The 21,790-nt window shown below is 49.4% G+C and overlaps 1 protein-coding gene across 1 annotated transcript in view; it reads right to left on the bottom strand.

The window, feature by feature from the left end:
* Positions 1-21,790, bottom strand: part of CNTNAP2 (contactin associated protein 2) — a 1,645,556-nt gene that overhangs the window by 297,386 nt on the left and 1,326,380 nt on the right. Inside the window, exon 14 of the mRNA XM_053671916.1 lies at positions 19,518-19,674. Within this exon, the coding sequence (XP_053527891.1) occupies positions 19,518-19,674 (157 nt within the window). The remainder of the gene's footprint in view (positions 1-19,517; positions 19,675-21,790) is intronic.

The raw sequence follows: 21,790 nt of genomic DNA, 5'->3' as shown, positions 1-21,790 counted from the left end.
AAACTAAATATTACAGATATAAAATTATGTAAATTTATTTCTTTGAAGGAATTTCCTCTACCCTTTCTAATATATATAATTCAGTCATTTATTTTCTTATTATAGTAAATATGAAACCTTGAAAAATCCACTGTGATTACATGGGAGCTGACTTTAGAGATGAATGTCAAATTAAATTGCTCTCTCTGGCATTTAGTAGTAATTCAATCTCGCTCCGTGTAATTAGCCATGGAATTATAAATAATTCAAAATAGAGAGAAAATATAGTTTTCAGACACCTACAAATCATCAAAACCACTTGTAAATATGTCAACCTGTCCTAAAAGTCAAACACTCCACTGTCCTGAATCAATAAAGTATCGCAAAAACACTGTTTTCTTCACGTACATTTCCTGTGCCCTCCGTTCTCCTTTATAAAATCTTCACTTTTCCTTTCTCTTTGACATTTACCCTAAACGTTCACAATACAAACGTTGGTACAAAGATTATCAAGACTTTTCATGGAGTACAATTTGTACACCAACCAAACTTCCATTTTAACCTGGACCAGATGCAGAGCACAGTGTGTTAGCGTGTCCAGTGTGTAAAACAATGCAGACCTCAATTTTATCTGAATTTTGACTACTGTATCTTTGGTCTACAAATACCAGATCCCCAGCAAACACAAGGAATGGTATGACAAAGGTTTGAAAAGCACAAATCAGATTAGATCCTTTAGGACAACTTTACGGACTTTTAATGTTCATTCTGTAGGAAAAGGGCATTTTCATTATATGCCTACGATTGACTCACTAAATGTTTGAAGTCCTAATCTCTGAAGTCTGTGGCTTTGACGCTGTGTCCTGAAGACAGGACATTTAATAAAAGTCTTTCACGTCTCTCGCAGGTGGGGTGCTTACCTGCTGCCTCCCTTCACCTCAAGGCTCCATTTTAATCTCTTTTCATATGGAAATTTCAAGTAGGATGTCAGCTGAAGAAGGTACAGCCAGCTCAGAGCACATTTACATCTGATTTAAATTTCAAGTAGAGGATAATTAAATATATTTGTTTTCACAGTGTCACCATCCCCAAATTCTTCCATGAAACACTTGACACCGTTTTCATCATTAAACTAAAATTAGCGCAGCCGGAAAAGGCTGCGTGCTGTGTGGCTCCAGCCGTGTGGCCTTCTGGAAAGGCACAACTGTGGGGGCGGTGGAAGGGCCAGTGACGGACAGGGGCTGGGGGAGGAGGGGCAGGGAGGATTTTCAGGGCAGTGCAAATAGTCGGTACGACACATAACGGTAGGCACACGTCCCCGTGCACACACAAATCCACAAGACGCACAACACCGAGGGCACACCCTTCCCTCAGCTTTAGGTGATGCACATGAGTCCCCGCAGGCTGTCACCATGGTAGCAAACGCGCCCTCCCACTCAGCTTTGCAGTGAACCTAAAACGGCTCCAAAAAGTCAAGTCTATGAAAATAAAATGAGCTCACTGGTAAAGATACATGAAGTATCTTCACCACTAACTTGGATGTCTTTTTTTCCCAGAGGTCCCCAATGCGTGATGGCACCTGCAGTTAAGAAATGGGCAGAAAAGTCCTGGTTGTGCAGGGACTCTCAGGTGGCAGGACAAGCAGCTCAGCTCGGTGCCGGAGAGAGTGATGGGGGGCTGGTGAGAAGTCACACGTGTACGGTGCGACCCACACCCAGAGGTGACAAAAGGAGACGGGGCGGGACCTGAAGCGTTACTGGGGAAACCAGGGGCATCTGTGTGTTTTATACTCACGGAAACGCCGGCGTGTTGGATACGTAACAAATTCAATGTTACATTATCTTACTCCAATAACAAGACTCTGGAACTAAATGGTTCATCTTTATCTACTTTCTCTGTTCTTTCTAGAAATTTTTTTGTATCTTCCCTGTCAGTCCCCTTTCCGCACGCGTTCTGTGTCTTTCTGATCCACAGCTGACGCCTCCCCCTGGGTCTTCCTCGGGGCCCCCCGTGTATGACACAGTTCCCGAGCTCTCCAGCAGGCTCCCGGGGCACAGGCTAAGGCGCGTTCACCTCCTTCATCTTCCTCAGAGAGCTTCTAGCACCGCGATGCCCTCTCTGAGACATCTTCCCTCTTCATTTTTAGCTCTCTGACCCGCTGCCCGAGCCCCCTCTCTCTCCAGAGGAAGGACAGCATTATGGTTAAATTCAGCACTGGTGTGCCTCTGTTCCTTCCATTTGCTGCTTAGTAACTGTGTGGTCTTAGGCAAGCTAACCCACCTATCCAAGCCTTGGTTTCCTTAGTTACTAGCGTCTAGGGCTGCTGTGGGGATGGCATGGAGAGATGCAGGCGCGGTGCTCAGTGAGGACGGCGTGGAGAGGTGCAGGTGTGGAGAGGGGCAGGCGCAGTACCCGGAGTGGCACTCGGCGTTTGGGAAGCCTCAGCAAAGGCTCGGAGCAGTGCAGTGTGTGGTACGGTCCAGCGTCGAAATGTGCTGCCTTGGGAACAGTGGCCGCTCTGACATCATGAACCTGTTTTCTCACAGGTCCAGAGGCCGGAAGGCTAAAATCCAGTGGTCCTCAGGGTCACGCTCTCTTTGAGGGCCTGGGGGAGAACTGTCCCAAGCCCGTCCCTTCCATTCTGGTGTTGGTGGCGATTCTTGGTGTCCCTGGGCTTGCAGACACGTCGCTCCGATCCCCGCCTCCATTCGTACATGCTGCTCCCTTGGGTGGTGTCTTCCTTCTCTTCTGTGTGTGTGTGTGTGTGTGTGTGTGTGTGTGTCTCGGTGTCTGTTCTCCTCTTCTTGCAAGGACACTTGTACTGGGTGAGGGCCTGCCCTCACCTTAAATTGACCACATCTCCCAAGACCCTATTTCCAAATTAGATTCCGTCCACAAACACTGGAGTTAGGACTTCAGCACATCTTTTTAGGGGACGTAATTCAACCCGTAACAGCAGGGAGGGGATTCTTACACTAGTTTGGTTTTTTCTTCCTTCCTTCCCTCCCTCTTTCCTTTCCTCTTTTCTTCAATTGTTCTTCATATAGAATACTGGCCAAATCCCCTAACCTAATTCCCGTGTTCAGGTTCCTCCGTACTGGATATGCTTCAGGTGAGGTCTAACTGATGACTACTGGAGACTCCAGTTATCTGAACACTTGATAAAGGTGACGTTTCCAGTATTTTATTTTGCTGTGTATTTCGGTAGCCACATTATACTGATGCTATACACTGACCATGAAATAAATTATAATGAGCTGATTTTTACATCCCTTCTTTACTAACAACTCATAATCATCCCTCGTGGCCCTTGAACCTGCTTCTCTGTTTCTGAACGCAGGCTTGAGGAAGCTAACGCCGATGAGTGTGGCTGGAACTGCTCCTGGAATTAACGTGGACGGGCGGTCTCGGGCAACACCGTGGGGGGTGAGCAGCTTCTAGGCTTCGTGGCCCGGACTGAGCATCCTGGGGAAAACCAATGATGGACGCATCTGATGGAGAAAATAACCCACCGCTAGAAAAAGGTCCAGGCTGCCATCTGCACCTTGTCACATTCTTGCTAGAGCGCGTACCCCAAGGAGCCGTCGCTGAACACCCACCGGTACCTTTTCGGAAGACTGAGAGGGGTCTGAGCCCTTCAAAATGAGGAGGGGAAGGTGGGCACAGGCAGGGGCCTGCCCAGTGCTCCAGCCCGACTCTGCAGAAGGCTGCCATGTTAGCATCGATGACGGATTTCTCCCAACGTATCTTAAAAGATATTTTAAAACTTATAAGATTTTGCTTATTTATTTTTAAAGAGCGATGAAGGGAGGAAGGAAGAGAGGGGGAGAACACCAATGTGAGAAAGGAACATGGATTAGCTGCCTTTCATACACACCATGACTGGGGGCCGAACCCGTAACCCGGGCACGTGCCTGGACCGGGAATCCAGCCGGCGGTGTGACCTTTCAGTTCGCAGAGCGATGCCCAACCCCCTGAGCCCCCTGGGCCAGGGCAGACTTCTCCCGACACGGACTGTGAATGACAAGCAGGTCGGCACAGTCAGCACAAAGCCCACACGCATGTGCAGAAATGAGAGCCTGCCCTCGACAAGAAAGACTGGCTGCTTCCTGTCACTGTCCCTCACCTCATCCCTTACTTTCCTCCCGTCTCCATTTCCCTTCAATATTTGTACTTTTCACGGACATGGGCACAGTCCAAACGTAACAAGAATTCAACGTGATGACTGCAATGTGTTCTCCACCTGAAATGCACACTGCGGATCGTCCATGACGGGGTGGAACGTACCCGGCCAACTGGGGCTCCACGGGGTCGTCCCGAGTGACTTCCTCTGGCGCGCTTTCGTTCTCTGGAAGTGTTTACCGGTTCCTGTTGACATGCACAGTGGGCACTATGAAGCCCCAGCCCCAGGTCTCAGGGTCACTCTGGCCACGTTAACGAGTCCCCTCCCGCACCGAGTTACAGTGCACAGCAGGCGTGCAGTCCCCCTGCTGGACAAACTCACCTCGTTCCCTGTTGGTCTGACCCACTGCCCCCCCCAACTCCCGGGTTAGGTCTGCAAGTTTCTGAAACACAGAAGCCTGAAAAAATAATACAAACATTGCATAAAACCTGAGTCTTTACAAAATTCTATGGGTAGGTATTGCTATTCTCATTTTATAAAGAAACTAAAGAAGAGTTAAGTGACTTCCAGAGTCTACAGTTAATAAACAGCAGAGGTGGAATAATTTTTTTGTCATTAGAGTCAACAGAATACATAATGGAGACTCACTCAACAACTGGTTAAATGAATAAAATAAACGAGTCTGGAAAAACCTATTCTGTAACTGACTCTTGCATGGAAGCCCTCAGGCCACAGGAGTTTCCAGGCCCTGCAGTAAGCTCACCAAACCATCTCCCGCAAATAATGCTGGAACTACGACTGTGCTCATTATCGCCCAGGCCCTGTCCTTGCTGTGAAAGGCCGCCACCAACGGAGGTCAGGCTGTCGGAACCCGGAGGCGGTAAACAGGCTGCACAGAGCAGACTGAGGCAGACTGAGAATGGCCCCAAGGCAGGCTAATGGCTTCTGCCAGAAAACGGGGCTGTTACAGTTGCAAATCTCATGACGCCCGTAACAACCCTCTTTAATTCATTAGTTCTTATGAAAAAGACAATGGGGAAAGCCCTCATTTCCTAGTCAGTTTCCTGCCTATCAATGAACATTTGTAAAAAGGATAGGAGCAGGAACAGGTCTGTGAAACTGTAATGTTGAAGGAACCAAGAATACGTCTTTCTAAATCTAACTTCCCGTGGGAGGCATACAAATCGAGGCGACCCACCAACCCGTGTTTCTGAGGACCCCTGGCAAAGGTCTGCACAGGCCCAACACGTGGCAAGGACTCAGACAGGGGTCAGATTGATACAGGGTGCAGCCGGGGGGGGCCCAAAAAAACAGATTTGGAATGGTGTCCAGAATTCAAAGTGTATAGGAATATTGGAGAGACATATAAGATGTCCTCACCCCCCCTCCCCACAGGGGGAAGAAACGAATGGAGCCAGGCCATTGAGAGCTGTTTTGCATAGCAACAGTTTTGCAGCTAACCTCTAGAATGATTATTTAACATATCTATAACCTTTAACTGGTTTCATAGATATGTTAAATAGGAGTGGCCAAGTTTGGGGCCCAGGCAGAAGGGAGAAGGTTGTGGCAGGGACTCAAGATGGGAACTAGGGGCTGTACTCCTGAGTGAGAAGGGTTTGGACTCAGGATGTAACGAAGGGCTGCACTCCTGAGTGAGAAGGGCTTGGACTCAGAATGTAACTAGGGGCTGCGCTCCTGAGTGGGAAGGCCTGGGGGAGAGAGCCACGCGGTTTCAGCAGAGTGAGGACCCACTCTTGGTGAGGTGAAAGAGGGAGCCACGTGGTTTTGGCAGGGTGCGGACCCCCTCTTTCCCAGGTGAAAGGGAAAAACCACGCAGCTTTTCCAGAATGGAGATCCCTGCAGCCAGGTGAAGAAGAAAGCCACATGCTTTTGGTGGAGTGTGGACTCCTGCAGCTTTGGTAGAAGAGGCCCACGCGGCTTTGGGGTGCCCCCTTTGGCTGCGGGGCCTGAAAAGCAAGAGAGACTTTGACTGGAACTGGGTACAAAGGACTCTTGCCAGTGGACCATGAGAGGGTACCACGGTACTTTGGATTAACTCGAGATCCTGCACAGTGACACAGCTGATGGCACCAGCGGCCTGAAAAAGGGACGTGTGCCCTTTTCCTGATTTACGGTACCCGGAGTTGGGACAGTGGGAGAAGGGAGCGCTGTGTGGGTGTAGGTGTATACCCTAAAGGACTTTGATATTTTAGTGGAGGCATTAGGCCTGAAGAGCATTAAATAAACATTTTGTTTCCTTTTCACAAATCTCTGGCATTGAGAGATGTCTTTCCAATTGGCAGTGGACAGAAGAGCCCAGTAGATATTAGTATTCTGTTTTTGGGAGGGGCCCCTGTTGTATAGCAGTTTTGGGCATCCCTAAGTGGGCCAAATATTGTATTGCCCCTCCCTTGGACTCCCTCCTCTTGTTCGGTAACAAGATGAGTGGAGGCAAATGAGCGTTTCTGTCCCCAAAGTTCCCATCGGCAGCAGCACAATCATCCCCTTGAAGGAGAGCCAGTCACAGGGAAGAGCAGGCGACCAGTCCTCACTGGGCAAGAGCAGCACATCAAAGGACAGCTCTGCACAGGCCAGAAGCTCCTGCATCGGCAAGCGGTCGAGGGGCAGGGGAAGGTGGTGTTGGCTGCAGGACTACTTTTACGAACATCCTCTTTAAGTTACCTCCAAGGCTATTCTATCAGTCAGCCTTCACTTCACAAGCAATGAGACGGAAAACAAAGTTATGTGGTGTCTTTTCAACGATGTCGCCATAGTGGACAGTACAAAGGAATATGAGCGTCCTACTGCTGGCACGGAGAAGGGCCTGCTGGACCAGAGCGTGTTCTCGGGATGAATTTCCTTCCACAGCCACTGTCGGGGAACCCACCTCCTTGCCTTCTCCAGGCTGTGCAGTGGGGGGCTACACTTCTCAGCTCATGAACCCACCCCTTCATCTTCAGAAACACCATCTCTCTGCTCCTGCTTCCTTCCTCAGATTTCTTTCTGACCACAGCTGGGGAAGTTCTCCATTTGGAAAGATTCACAGGATGAGAATGGGCCCACCCTGATGATCCAGGATAATCGTGTCTGCAAAGCCCCTTCTGCCACGGAAGGTTGCACAGTCACAGATTCTGGACGTCTCCAGGGACACCATCCTGCCTGCCGTACCAACCTACAGTAAAGGTGCACCTTTCTCAGTGCTTCTTGAGACATGTGGGAAAGTATTATTATCCATGCTCATCTCCTTGAATTTTCTAAACATCCTGCATTTCCATCTCAATCATTTATCATCTTGCATAGAGTAACTTATTTCATGATAATTTCAGGCAGTAAATTAGACTAACCCAATTAACATGCTTGCTTCTAAAAAATTAGTGAAATTATTACACATCATGTATAGCATGTTTTGCACATACATGAGGTCTGTCCAGAAGGTATCCAGCCATGTAATATAAAAAATAGAGACATTTATTGAAAAAGATACAAGAGACTAGAAAAATTGTACCCAGGATGAGGACATCTCAGTCCTCTTCAAGTCATGACCTTCTTGAGGAAATCAGGTTCATTGGTAGTGGTTTGAATCAAGTCGTTAGCAACTACAGCACGATGTTCCTTCTGCTCTGGTAGCAGAAGGCAGGGAATGAGTTTTGTCACATGTTTCCTGCCAAGACCCTGCGTCAACATCTGGGATACAGTAGGTTTTGGAATCCCCAGATAAGCTTCTAGTTCTCTCGATGTCAGTCACTGATCTTGGTTGATTACAGCCCATATGTGATCAACATTCTCAGGTATTCTGCTTGCTGCAGGCCTTCCAGAATGTGGGTCACTTTCAACAGATTCTCGACCATCTTTGAAGCATTTGTACCACACTTTCATTTGCAATTCACTCATTGCATCGTCCCTGAAAGCCTTCGGAATCATCCGAATAGTTTCTATGGAGGAATGTTCAAGCCTAACGCAAACTTGGATGCAGATTCGTTGCTCTACTTGCTCAGTCATTTTGAATGTGACGGCCACACAGTGCACCTGTTCACCTTTGGCATCTACCGCCCCCACTGACTAGCACAGTGAAGTCGTCATTGTTCGCACAGGCACATTCTAGGCCACTCTCCTTGGCTGCCAGGTTACACTGGTGTTGTGCAAACTGTTCTTGTTATATTAACGCTGGACTTTTTACTGGACAGACACACATGCACACATGTTTAGCATATGAATGTATGTGTAAATGTGTATGTGAGTACACATTTACATATTGTCACAGATATAAATTATTAACAGTTTCAAAGCTGTCTTGGTTAAAGTAGAAAATAACTTTCCAACATTTGCTACACATAGAAAAAATATCCACAAGGGCTCAAATGTGGGTGTGTGTCTCTGTGTTTGCTTACGATTCACGACCAAAACAAGTTTACAAACCCTAAAAAAATTTAAATCTCTTAAGAGCTACAAGTTTAATTCAGCTTGCAAACAGGTACTAGGTCACTGCACAAGGGATTTACAAACACAAACGAGGCCCAGTGTTTGGCCTCATGATGCTCACATTTGAGAGAGAAGACCAATAGGTGAGTAAATAGTTGCAAGGAAGACACAAAGTAACTTTACAGTAAATTAATCTGCTTGGGCGTCCAGGGAAGCAAGCTCTTAAAGGGCTTGTACGAAATCCTGGGAGGGTGGGCCGAGGAGCAGGGGTTTCCTGGAGAAGGTCTTCTGTGGGAACGACATCTGATTGTCAGGCGTGGGGTGAGCTACTTTACGTGCAGCTGGACCGGCACGAGGAAGCTCCAGTGGCCGGGATGTCGAGTGCGGTGCAGCTGAGCAGGTGAGGTGAGATCTGGAACTCTTGCAGGGGTAACTGGAGGAGTTCGCACCGAATCACGAAGGTAGTAAGGAGCTTCTGAAGGCGCGTCAACAGGACACTCACAAGTGGGGCCTCCCGAAGAACGTACAGTGGGGCAGCGCGGCGAGTTGCCTCCTGATGCTCATCTCCCCCTCTCTGGTGACAGAGCCCTCATTGGTGAGGCACACCCACCACATGCACGCCCAAGGGAAGGCTCCGGAGTCCGGCCATCTTTGCTGGCAGATACAGTCATGCGACCAAGTTCCAGCGAATGGTATGTAAATGGAAGTTCTACATAAGGCTGTTTTCAGAGACAGAAGTCATGCTTTCTTTTCCCCCTCTCTGTCCTCCACCTGGAATGACAATGTGATGGCTGGAGCTCTAGAAACCTTCCTGGATCCCGAGGATGTGGTCAAACCCGAAAAATGCTAGAGCAGATGACTGGAAGGAGCATGGGAGTCTTTTACACAAAGGGAACAAAGCTTTCTTCTTCTCTAAACTAACCTCATTTATGTTTGTACTATGGGCAGCTCAACCTTACCTGAAATCGGTGACTCTCAACCTTGGTTACATGCTTGAAACCTCGAGTGTTTGCAAAATACAGAGTGGCAAGACCTGCCCCCCAGAGGTTTTGATTTGCTTACTCTGAGGCAGGGCCCAATGATCAGTAGTTCTGAACACTTCTTAGATGATTCTAATTTTTATGAAGCCAGACACCGCTAACACAGTAATATACTGTACTTTTAGGACTATGAGACGCACCGGACCATAAGATGCACCCAGGTTTCAGGGAGGAAAGTAGGCCAAAAAATTTTTGAAGCAAAAAATGTGGTGAAACATTGAACAACCTGTGACCCCGCTCCACCGCTGCCCCACCCCCGCAGTGAGCCAGGCAAGCTACATTCAAACTGTAAGACGCACCCTACTTCCCCCCAATTTGGTGGGGTGCGTCTTACAGTCTGAAAATAGGGTATGTGGAGGATCAGGAAAGCTCCAGGTTGGAAGTTACTCTGGAAAGCTGTTGCAACACTGCCCAGACCTTACATTTAGGACAGAGACAAGCCCCATGACAGAGGGTCAGGTGTCTGTGACAGGACAGGTGGCTGCTGTGACAGGAAGGTGCGACGACGGGCTTCAGGTGCAATGACTGGATCCCTCAGTGGGACAAAGAGCAAGCAAACAAATGCCCTGTCTCAAACGTGGGTCCTCCACGACCCACAATGACAATGCGCTTCATAACTGCCTCATCAGCACTTCGCGTTTTAACTTCATCCTTTTTGTTTCATGATCAATTGCTAGGGAGGATGAAATTTTATCCCAGAAAATAGAATAGATCCCCCTCTTTTCATAGCATGTGGATGGGAAAAGAACTGTGCTTCCTCAAAAAGCTCTCTTACATCTCAGTTCTGTTTTGCTCGGTCTCACTAAATAATCTCTCCTGTTCAAATGCATTTAGCCTTCTGCTGGTAGGTTGTGTCTATTTCTGGAACCTGTAGCACACGCTGAACATCTGGCTGGCTCACACCTGATTAATCTCCCCCTTTCCTGTCATCAATATTAGTTAGGGGCACTGGTCAAACTGTATGACACTCTGCTGACACCGTCTCCGGTGCCCAATTACCCTCCTGTCACGACACAGTCCATGGACTGCCAGGAGAATTCTCTGCTGTGCCAAGCAAGTTGGCACCAACACACCCCTGAGATTATAATGCATCATGTTTATGCGTCTTCCGAAACTAGGAAAGACACCTCCCTATCACCGTTGCCAATGGGTCCTTTAAGGCGGGGGCTGCTTTGTGTCCTGAGTTATCGACCCAGCACCTGCCTGCGGGAGCCTTGCTGCTGTTTCCTGCTTCATGTCCCCGGGTGAACTGTTTTGGTCAGGTTAGCGACCAGAAGAGAATGCCGCCCAGCGGATGTCAGCACCGCTCACCACCTCATGCTTCTACACCAAGCGTGGTGGACAAGAACACTGGGGTGTTCACCCTGAGTTACATCGGGGGGTAAGGGGGTCTGCATCCTAATCAACACCCAGAGGCATTAAAACCACGAACACGAGTGTCAGAGCATTCAGATCAATGAGGAAAAGCCACTGTTTTGCACGGGGCTGCACGGCCCGTGGCAGGACGCTCTCAGTCTCACTGTGGGACAGGCTCCGTCCAGGTTTCCTGGAACGCGCCCCAGTCTGGGGCCAGCAGACTCCAGAATGGGGGTGGCCCCTTTCTGCTTATCTGCCTGTTCTTAAGAGAACAGCTGAGTATTGTTGTGATAGGTAACAAGATACCTGCAGGAACCCTGGCTGCTATTGTGGTTTTCTAATCTACTGAAAATGTTTTAACTGGACAGGTTATATATAATCACAGCAGAAAACCGAGAGGATAAACAAGACACACAATGGGGCAGAGACAGTCTCTCATAAACCCCTCATTCTTAGTCCACTGTGCTAACTACTATCAGCCATTTATTCTGTGTGGTTTCCAGAAATTATCTGTGTATGTACAAAGATTATGAACCTATATGCATTTTTTTGAAGAAAACAGACTTGCATTGGACACACTCAGCTCCAATCTGCCTTTCCCCTTGGCCATCCTGCGTGCGAGGGTTTGCACACCTCTCTCCTTCCTCTCATCCTGCATGTGAGGGTTTGCACACCCCTCTCCTTCCTCTCACTGGCTAATAACAGTGAAATCTCTCACACTCTATCAATCGATGTTTCCATATAGTTTGCTGGGTTTTGACTGCTGCAAAAAAATGGAAAATAAAATCTTGATACTTATATTTGATTGTTTTCAGATAAGAGAATAAACGCTCTCTAGCAAAGGGTCTGGTCAAAGAATTTCTGCACTCAAGTTGGGATAGAAATTTACAAATTGCCCTTAAAAAGGTGGCTTCCTTGGCTTCTCCCCTCGGGACGAAAGGTTACGAAATATTACTGGGCTGATGCTGCCCCTGCACACACTGGGTCACACTGTCACTCAGGGAGTGTGACTAAGACTGAATCCACACTTGGGAAAACGTACCCCAAACCCAAGTACCCAGAACAGGCTACTAGGTTGGCCTGTTCTTGGCCATGGTGGTTAGCACAGCTCTGCCTCTGTCTTAAGCTGAGAGTTTTCTCCTTAAGAGGAAATCAGTATCTACGCCCCCAATCAGCCCCAGAAACAACTGTTCCCCCTCGGGAACGGAGGCGGGGCTTGGGGCGGGGGAAGGACGGCCTGGGGGGGTCCCACGTGGACCCAGACGTTCCGGGTGCCTGTGGTCTCTGAGAGCGGCTGCTTCAGGTGGAAGGTACGGAAGGTTCTCTCTGTGCCGTACTCCTGTAAGCCCAAGCCAGGTCTCCCGGAAAGACACGGTGGGGTTTCCACGGTGTGGGGCAAGACTGGGGAGCTCTTTCCCTCCGCAGGAGCACCAGCAGTAGTCAAGCTGCGACGTCGTAACCAACACACAAGAGTCTCACAGGAAGGGGCCTGGGCAGCAGGGGTGACTCCCGATCGGCAGGTCAGAGGGGAAGGACGGAGAAGTGGTTCTCAACCCGCTCTGAGGCTGTGTGCGTGCGTCTGGGACACCACGAGATCACTGTGGGTGTGTGCGGCCGTGTGCAGTGTGAGGTGGGACACGGGTGGCACGGCTACAACAGGCGTTCTCAGTGACACACAGATGCGCGCTCCCACTGACGAGTATCCTGCCGTTTAAACTTCCCACCTGCCACAAGTAGGTGTTTCTGCTGTTTCAATTTCATGCGAAGCCTTTTGTGGCTTGTCCAAGGTCTCTGAGCTGGCAAGCTACAGAGCTCGGATTCAAAATCAGGTTACACTAGGGAAATAATTTGAACCTGTTTACGATACACTTACTTTTACTGTAAAAGCAAAACAAGAGATTTTAGAGTCAGAAACACCGGAGTTGAATAAAAGCACATGTTGAAAATGGAACTGGATGCTCACGCTCACGGCAGCAGCATCACTCACAGTCACTGGCATGTGGAGGGCGCCCGAGTGTCCACTGATGGACGAGCCGGTGAAGCGGATGTGGTCTGCACGTCAGAGGAGTGCCACTCAGTCCCAGAAAGGAAGCAGACTCTGGCACACACTCCGGCACCGAGGACCCCGAGGGCCTTCTGCTGGATGGAGCGGGCCAGTTACGGAAAGACAGACACTGTGTGCTTCCATCCTTACGAGGAACTAACCAGTCGCATTCACAGAGACGCAAAGAATGACGGGTGCCAGGGGCTGGGGGAGGGAGCAGTGGGGCGTTGGTGACCAGTGGGGGCAGAGCCCCGGTTGTGCGGGAGGTGGATGGAGGGACGGCGCACTGCCGTGTGAGTGCCCCCGGTGCCGCTGAGCCATGTACTTGGCAATGCCAGGAGAGGACATTTTATGTGTATTTTGTCACAATAGAAAGTTGGAAAAATGAAATGACACTGTATGTAGTGCACAGGTTAAAAACTTTACAGAGTTGATGTTTGCTGTGTAATCTCCAAGCATAGTGTGGAGTTTGCCTGCCCCGGGTTTGTATCTGGGTTCTACCATGTGTTTACCTGTGTGACCTGGGGCAGGTGACTCAGCCTCTCTGGGCTTACTGTCCTCATCAGCACTTGGAATGCAATTCAAGCCTGGCTTTTATGAATGTAACTAACACTCAGAAAGTGCTCATCACCGTTATTTGAATACAAAGGTTACTTGTATTCAAATACAAGTTATTTGAATAACAGGAGGAATGAGACTACACGGACCAGTACTTCACTTTGAGTAAAAGTGAACTTGTCTCATGAAAAAATGTTATTAAGAAGGTTAGAGGAAATGGTTTCAAGCGATGAAAAAAAAAACATAATGATTACTTTTCAAAATATTTAGCGGCTAGTTGCTGCAGAGCAGGCCGACCCAATGGAGACTAAGTTTCTGGCTGTACACACTGCAGGGGTCTGGTGGTCGGCAAGCCTGGGCCACGCATCCTTTCTGGCCCCGGAAGAAAAGCCCTACAGAGAAGCCAGTCCCATTCGGCGTCGCAGCAGGGCACACGAGGGGAGCGCCTGACTGGCCTTTCTCATATCGAGCTGGGAACTGCTCACTAATTGGGACACAAAGAACGGGCTGACAGGTTTTTGCCTCACTAGTTTTCCTCCACGTGTGAGCTCATCTGGGCCAGGACACAACCACCAGGAATTCGGCAACAACAGGAGGGCACTCAAGCTGGGAAAGGCACGCTCTCACTGCTAATTCCATTCTGGAACTGACTTCAGACGCGCCACTATCGCCCACTGAGTCGGGTGGCAAGGGCCCAGCAGTGGGCACTTAGTGGACGGAGCCCAAGGCTGGTCTAATGAGGATCCTGGCACCGCAGGTGGGAATGTTTACTGCATCTATGAATAGCAAATCATAAATGTTAAATCAGATCCAATCTCAGAAGTAACTGTGCACAACTTCTCACAGCGTCTGTTGATCAGGCAGTTGTCGAGATGGTCACTGTTCTCACTGGCCACTGCCGCTTTGCCGTGAGACCCAGCCACCTCTGGGCTACCAACCATATACCGGAGCTCCACTGTGTTTTATTCTAGCAAATAAGTGCTTAATCTACGTTTTGGTGTTCTTTAAAACAGGACATAAAACATGGGGTCTATTGTTTAAGCTTTAAATTTTAACACTTACATTTAGCTAGTTAAAATATTAAATTCATGAATCATTAAAAAGATAAAGCCAGTATGAATGCTCTTTCTAGACCATGACATCATAGAAAACCGCGGGGCCAGAAGTCTGGAAAACCTGGGTCTCAGCCTTCTCTCTGCACCTCATTTTTTTGAAATAATATAATTTTTAAACAGTAATTAAAATTTTCCCGTGCCCCAATATACACATCTGTAATTTAAGAAAATTTTAATGATTTTAGCTTGAGTTCCATTCAACTCTAAAAAGTAAAAGTAACATGCCCTCCCATAATTTTAAACACTCATTTCCGACGGCGCTTTTCCCAATCTCAACATGAACTGAGAAGCGCTGTCTGCCTGTGTCGTGTCTCGCTGACACGAAAACTCGGAGCAGTCCAACACTGCCTTGGCCCACGCAGGGGGAAGTGCTGTGGGGGAAGTCTGCACCCGTTTGGGTCTCGGGCCTCTGGCCTCCCGTGATGCACTGTGATTACGGTAAGATTACTGGAAGAGGTACCTTTCTCCACTGGACACAGCATCTGAAAGCACGAGATTCCAGAGGACCTTTATTTTTAAGTTTATGTCACAACAAGGTGGCTTCTCCTGTGTGGGAGCACCGGGATTTCTGCCCTAGATTTTCCTTGTCCTGACTCCGCTCGCCCCCCTGGGAGGGACAGAAAGACTTGAAAGCAGTGACCGTGGGAGCATGTGCTCTGGGTTGCCTAGACCACCTGGGAGGTGCCCCCCACTTCCAATCGGGGAGGCTGCGACCAAAGTCAGCCTCCTGCAGGGGCCTGGCTCCCCCCCTCCCCAGGACTCCCGACGACGCTGTGGACGGCTCACCACCGCTCGCCAGCCGGCCTGGCGCCCTGCGGCTGACTTCCCCTCCAACAGAACCGCTGTCCTTCTCGCTCTGAGGGCAGTAAGAGAAGCGAGGGGTTCCCTGGAACACACGCCCTCATCAGTACATTCGGTTCTCTTTCCGGGGTGATCCCTGATCTGTAGGGTTCTCCCGACCCCCACTGCTGCCATGTGGGGTGCTTCGACCTGAGGCCTGCTGCGTGACAGGTGGCAAACAGGAGGGAACCCACTTTCCACAGTCTGTGTTCATTTTTTTTTTTAGATCCTCCCTGAGGATATTTTTTTCATTGCTTTTAGATAGCGAGGAAGGGAAAGAGGGAGAAACATCAATGGGTTGCCTTCCGTTACACGTCCTGACTGGGGACTGAATCCACAATCTGGGCATGTGCCCTGACCAGGAATCGAACCTGTGACCCTCTGGTCTCTGGGATGAGGCTCCAAACCAACCAAGCCACACTGGCCAGGGCTGTTTTCATTTCTTAAGATTCACTTGGAATCATTAAAATTTGCAAGGAAAATGACATAATTAGGAATTGCAAACAGCTATGTATCTCCTACTGCACAATTTACAGGATATTTTCATATTCTATATTCTATGTAATTCTGCCCCAAATTTGGCAAATCAAGATTTCTTTTTATTGTGCAGACAATAAACCTTAGTTTCCGACTGCTTAAAAGCTTCCCCATAACAGCGAGCCTGGGCCTGGATGTAAAGTCTCTCAGCTCCAGTTCAGCTCTTTCTCCACTGCTCCCGGCAGTTTCTGGAACGCACCTTTAGAAACCACCGTTCATTCCAAAACACAGAAAGCACCCACAGGGCGGGTCCTTCGCCAGGTGCTGGTGAATTCAAAGACCGATAAGATGTCACTGAAAGCTTTCTTTCTTGTGCCAAATAGGGGAGATCATTTTAATAGCTACTTATTGTAAATATATTCATTATGCTTTTCAGTTTGCTCAAAATACGATGTCTCTGTTATGAGACAGGAGAGGAACTTTATAGAAGCAAAGGGGGGAGGGCGTGGGGACTGGGACTCAGCAGAAGGAAACAGGCACCAGCACAGCCCGAGTCCCTGAGTCACTGAGCACAGCTCTGGTCCAGTCAGATGGAGCCAGAGGGGCGTGCGCGGGAGTGAGGCTGCTTCCCACCTGTGGTCTGAATTCAGGTGGGTTCTTGGACATGTTTTCAGATGCAAACGCATTTCTCTAAAATCTTTATTTCTCATCAGTAACTCCACTACCAGCATCCCTCTGGGTTTAGATGAGATGAGATGCTGGTGCCTCACACTTAGTATGTTCAAAGCCAAACTCACCGTCTACCGCGGCCTGGCTGTACTCCTCAGCTGACCCGTGACCGGCTGCCAGTCCATTTCTGGGTGCCCAAGGGAGGGCTGACCCGTCTCCTCTTCCTTCTTCGGTAGTCCTAACTATCAAGTCCTATAGAGACCACTTTTAAAATGTCCCCTATGTATTTTCTCTTCTTTTTAAAAAAGATGTGATTTGTTTTTAGAGAGGGGAAGGGAAGGAGAAAGCGATGCAGAGAAGCACTGATGTGAAAGAGAAACGCCAATCAGTTGCCTCTTGGACATGTCCCGACCGAAGACTGAACCTGCAACCCAGGCATGTGCCCTGACTGGAATGGAGCTGATGACCTTCTGCTTTGTGGGATGACACCCAACCTACCGAGCCACACGGGTCATGGCTATGTTTTCTCTTCCCCAGGTCTAGCCTTTCAACGACATCCCCTCGCTCCCCTCGCCTCGTCCACCAAGCCTGCCCCATGGGACTCACTGTCATAGTACAAACCCACACCACCCAAAAAAGAATGGAAGCTCCAGTGTTCTACCTCCTCCACGCTTAGCCCTCCTGTGGTTCTCCTTCCTCCCCCACGTCACACTCCAGAGCTGCTACTGCACAGACAGCCCCAAACTGATCATGCTGGTCCACGCCTCCCCTCTAAGAGCACCTTGCAAGGAAGACTGTGGCTGGCCAACTCCTGCCCTCCCAGCATCCCTTCCTGTCAGGGCCCTCCTGGCTCCTGCCTCTGCCCCTGCGGTGAGACCGTATTTCCCCTTCGCTGGTTTTGCTGTCACGCTGCACTGCTTCATCAGAGCACTGGTGGCACCACGTCGTGTATCTGCGAGCACCTTGAGGACAAAGAGCGCCCCCCTGTCGCTCACGGTGTCGCCAGCATTTAGCATGGTGTCTGACGGAAGTGAACTTCACTTGACTGTATGCACTAGACCTCCCTTTCCTGAATATCTCAGCTCTCCTCTGTGTTGGGCGAGAAGAGCTGAGTGCCGTGGGCTGCCTGGACTGTGGGCCATCTGGGCAGAGCTCACACTTGTGGTTGGGAGGCTGCACCCAGCGTCAGTTTCCCGAAGCGGCCGTGAGTCACTAAAGAATCTGAGAGAGTCTTGGAACTTGGGTGAGGACACACAACTGAAAACACTGTCAACAGGACATAAACCAGGGCAGGGGTTCTTGTTATCATCGTTCACTCCTTTACCCCACCCTTGCTGAATCCTGTCTGTATTTGTTGAGTGATGATATGAATGAAAAAGTTAAGTTCATTTCAATGTCCTTTTGATTCCATTTTCCTGATTTCCAGTCTTGGTACAGATGTGTGTATGCACGCACACCTTTCAAACACAACAAAAAACTGAGTATCACGATTTTCTCTTTACAAAAAACCGCAGTTAAAGAATAATAGCTATTTACACAGACACACACACACACACAGAAATTCTAAGCTGCTGCAAAATATATAGCCTTGGTAATGAATTTACTATAAAAACTTTTAAATGTGGCTTTTGAAAGACAGTTGGACATCCTACCAAAATTATGTAACTTTATAGTCAGAATTAGTTTTCAGTTAAAAAGGTATAAACTTAAACAAGCAAGCAAAATAAAAACAAAGACACTGAAATAGAGAACAAGAGGACAGTGACCAGAGGGGAGAAGGGAGGGAATTTAAGGGGAAAAAAGAGGAGGGATTTGTATGAACAAGGAGGAACAAGTATGAAGGACGCAGGGACGAGAACTAAGGGGGGTGGAAATGGGAGGGAGGTGGGGAGCACGGGGTGGGATGGGAGAAATAGACAGAAAACTGTACTTGAAAAATAGCTAAATAAAATTTTTAAAAAAGGAATAAACTTCACATTGCTTTCTAAAGAGAGTAAAACCGAGGCGACCGCAGTACACTGTGGTTGGCCACACGCGGAAACAGCAGGGCTGTGGTCTGCTGCGATGCCGGAGGCGGGGAGGGGGCCGAGAACCCCCACGTCTCTGACGGGTGCAGGGCGTGTGCTTCAGGGAAGGGCCACATTGAGGTTTGAGTTTTCCCACCTCAACTTACGGGGCCTCTTGTTTTCACACAGAGGGGCAGCTGATTTTATCTTTGCTTTTGACGGAGGCCCAGCCATTCACGTGAAGCAGTACAAAAGCCAGTAGATGGATGAAAGAAGCCCAAAATAGACCCTCTTGAACCGATTTCTATCAGAGTTAGACACAGCGAAAGGCATGAAAGGACGCGGAAGAGCAAGCACCGTCATTGAAGGCAAGAGCGAAGAACAGTTTTCCTTTCCCTCCCACACCCCCCTCCTTTTCATGTCCAGCCACTGAAAGCAAATGTTGCAGGAGGTGACGCACTGACCATTGGAGACTGTCGCTGCAAATGCTCTCACTCACCTGCACGTGGCCTCCTGGCCACAGGCTGTCCCCTCCGCTGTCCCCTCCACTGTCCCAAAGCACACTGAACTATGCAAACTACTGCCCACTACCGGGCTCACTATTTTCCCCTCTGGATAATATATGAACACATCAACTACAGTCCATCTACTTCTAGATGCTCACCCTTGAAGCCCTGACCTCTTTCTGCTTTTATGTTTTTCAAAACACTCCTCGCATTTGTCAACTGAGTGAGTTCCCGACCTTCCTAGCCCATTTTCGCATCATTTCAGCGCTTCCCGAACTTTCCTCCTCTCTCACTGGTTGGACCAAGCAGCACGCACACCGAGCGTGCGTGCGTGACTGCGTGCGAGCGTGACTGCGTGCGTGCGTGCGTGCGGCGCGGCACTCACCACTGCTTGTAGTCCGCGTCGCAGTTGCAGTAGTACTTGGGGTCCGTGCAGTTGCGCTCGATGCCGCAGGCGCACTTCTGAACTCCGGGCGCGGAGCCTCCCCAGTAGTAGTGCTTCTCGTTGGCTTTGCCAACCCACCAGGTGTAAGGACTTCCATCTGCGAGAGAGGGAGAGGCGTGCTGAGACGGGGCCAGCAAGGGGCCAGGAGAGCCTGTCACTCCCCCCACCTCCCCCAGGAGCGGCGCTGCTCTCGGTGAGACCGAATGGCGCTTATCCCTCCTCTGAAAAGCAAATGTACCTCCATGAGAGGAGTATTTAATTAAAAATAGCAGAGGGGACTGTAAGCCCAAATGGTCTCGGCAGGATATGCACCTCTTTCCTGGTAAGAAACATTGACAGTCAGGAGCGCGCGTGGAAAGGGCTGGGACAGAGCGTGTGCGCAGGAAGGCACGCTGCGGCACAGTGATTCTGCAGTACACGGCCAAGCGCACGACCACTCATGCTTTTCTGTGAAATGACAGTCACGGAGGCTACAGAATGCTAGAGCGGCGTGTGGACCTCCACTGTGTTTTAGTGTGACCTCCTCCCCGTACAGGTAAGGGACTCGGGTGGGGAAAGGCGAAGCGAGTCTTTCAATCGCACAGCAGATGAGCTCCCGAGCCAGAGTCTGACGCGTGTCTTCCAGGACATCGTACAATGCTCTTTATATACAGTGGACTTTCCTTTACTGTTTGGCTTATCACTCACTCACTCACTCGCTCGCTCCTTCAGTGGAGGAAAGCAATTCAGACTGAGAGCACGTGTCAGTAAGTACCACGATACAGAGGAGGATGGGTGAGGGTCACGGAGGGAGGGTCCCCAGAAAGGCTGCTACGTCTGGAAGGCTGAGTGGGGGTCACCAGGTAGACAAGGATGTGAGAGGTAAAGGCCTGGGGCAAAGGCTGCAGGATGATGCAGTTCTACGTGGAAAGTGGACGTAGAAGTGTGTACATGTGCAGTGGAACAGGGCCATCGGGATACGCCTGCAAGGGGTGCAAGAGTGGGTGGTAATAAATAGTAGGTAAGGGCCACATAAGAAGTTATTTTGCACGGGTTTATTCTTGCTTTACAGTGTTTGTTTCTCCCCTATTTAAGAAGGTTGAACTTCCTCCTGTAAATCAAGGGAAACAGATTTAGAATTTTAAGCTGGGGATTATGATTAAACTCACAGTTTACAAGAGATAGTTAGACAAAGGCAGATTTCTGGGGGACGAAGTCAGAGTGTCCACAGGTGCTGCTCCTGGCTGGGTACAGGGAGAGATAATAAACAGCAGTAGGAAGGGAAAGGGAGGGAAACTCCAGGAGGTGTGGCCGGTTTGGGATTGCTGGGTGAGGGCGGTGGCGAAGGCAGAAGGAAAGTCCCGTGGGCTAATCCTAGGCTCTGGCCTGAGTGACTGTCAGGACAGTGAGGCGCTGCGCCGAGGGCGGTAACAGGGGGATGAGAGGTTGAGGGCAGGCCAAAGGAAGGATGACAAGCTCGATACATGGAACGGGGATGCCTGCAGTCATCTGGATTGCAGGGGCATTTTCTGGGTTGAAAAATCTCATTTGCGGAACTATCAAGGTGAACCAGGAAATATTAATAGTGAAAAATATGCTTTTAAAGTCCTTCCAATTCTGACAGCTGGTAGAAAACAGCAAGAGAGGCAGTTGGCCATCGTGGAGGTAGAGAAAGATGGCAGCCAGAGAGGGGAAAGGAGAAATGTGGGAAGGGCTGCCAGAAGAGCCGTGTGTTCAGCACGGTCTGATTTCACAGTCCCACCTACGGAGATGAGGATTTACACTTTGTCTTTTACTTAATGTGACAGCTTGAGGGCTCTGTTGAGTTTCAGGTGGAAGAAGCAGCCAGGTAGCAGCAGGCAGAGGCAGGGATGGAAGGAGACCGAGGAACCCTGAGAACAGGGAGCGGGAAATGGCCGAAATCTGTTGGAGACAGTGCTGGCCGGTGAGCCAGGAAGGCTAGCCAATTAAAATCTCCAGGTGCATGGTTACAAGTCCATTATAATGACCCGCTTCCCCCACCCCCTGCTCCGGAACCCTGAGTGTCCTTGTGTCCCAGCATCTGCGTGAGTGCTGGAAATAAACATGCAGAAAAAACCTTGCACTCAGTGAGTTATCACACCAACGGTCACGCCATCTATGCCAATAATGACGCACTGAGGTGAGTAAGGGCCACACTGGGATGATGTGACGACCACTGCAGTCCTTCCTCACATCTGCCACCTGTCTTCCTT

The sequence above is a fragment of the Artibeus jamaicensis genome, unplaced genomic scaffold, assembly GCF_021234435.1.
Source record: "Artibeus jamaicensis isolate MK-2021 breed Jamaican fruit bat unplaced genomic scaffold, CSHL_Jam_final contig_718, whole genome shotgun sequence".
NCBI classification, from domain to species: domain Eukaryota; kingdom Metazoa; phylum Chordata; class Mammalia; order Chiroptera; family Phyllostomidae; genus Artibeus; species Artibeus jamaicensis.
Note: the sequence above shows the minus strand (reverse complement) of the source record. Positions and strands in the feature narration are given on the sequence as shown.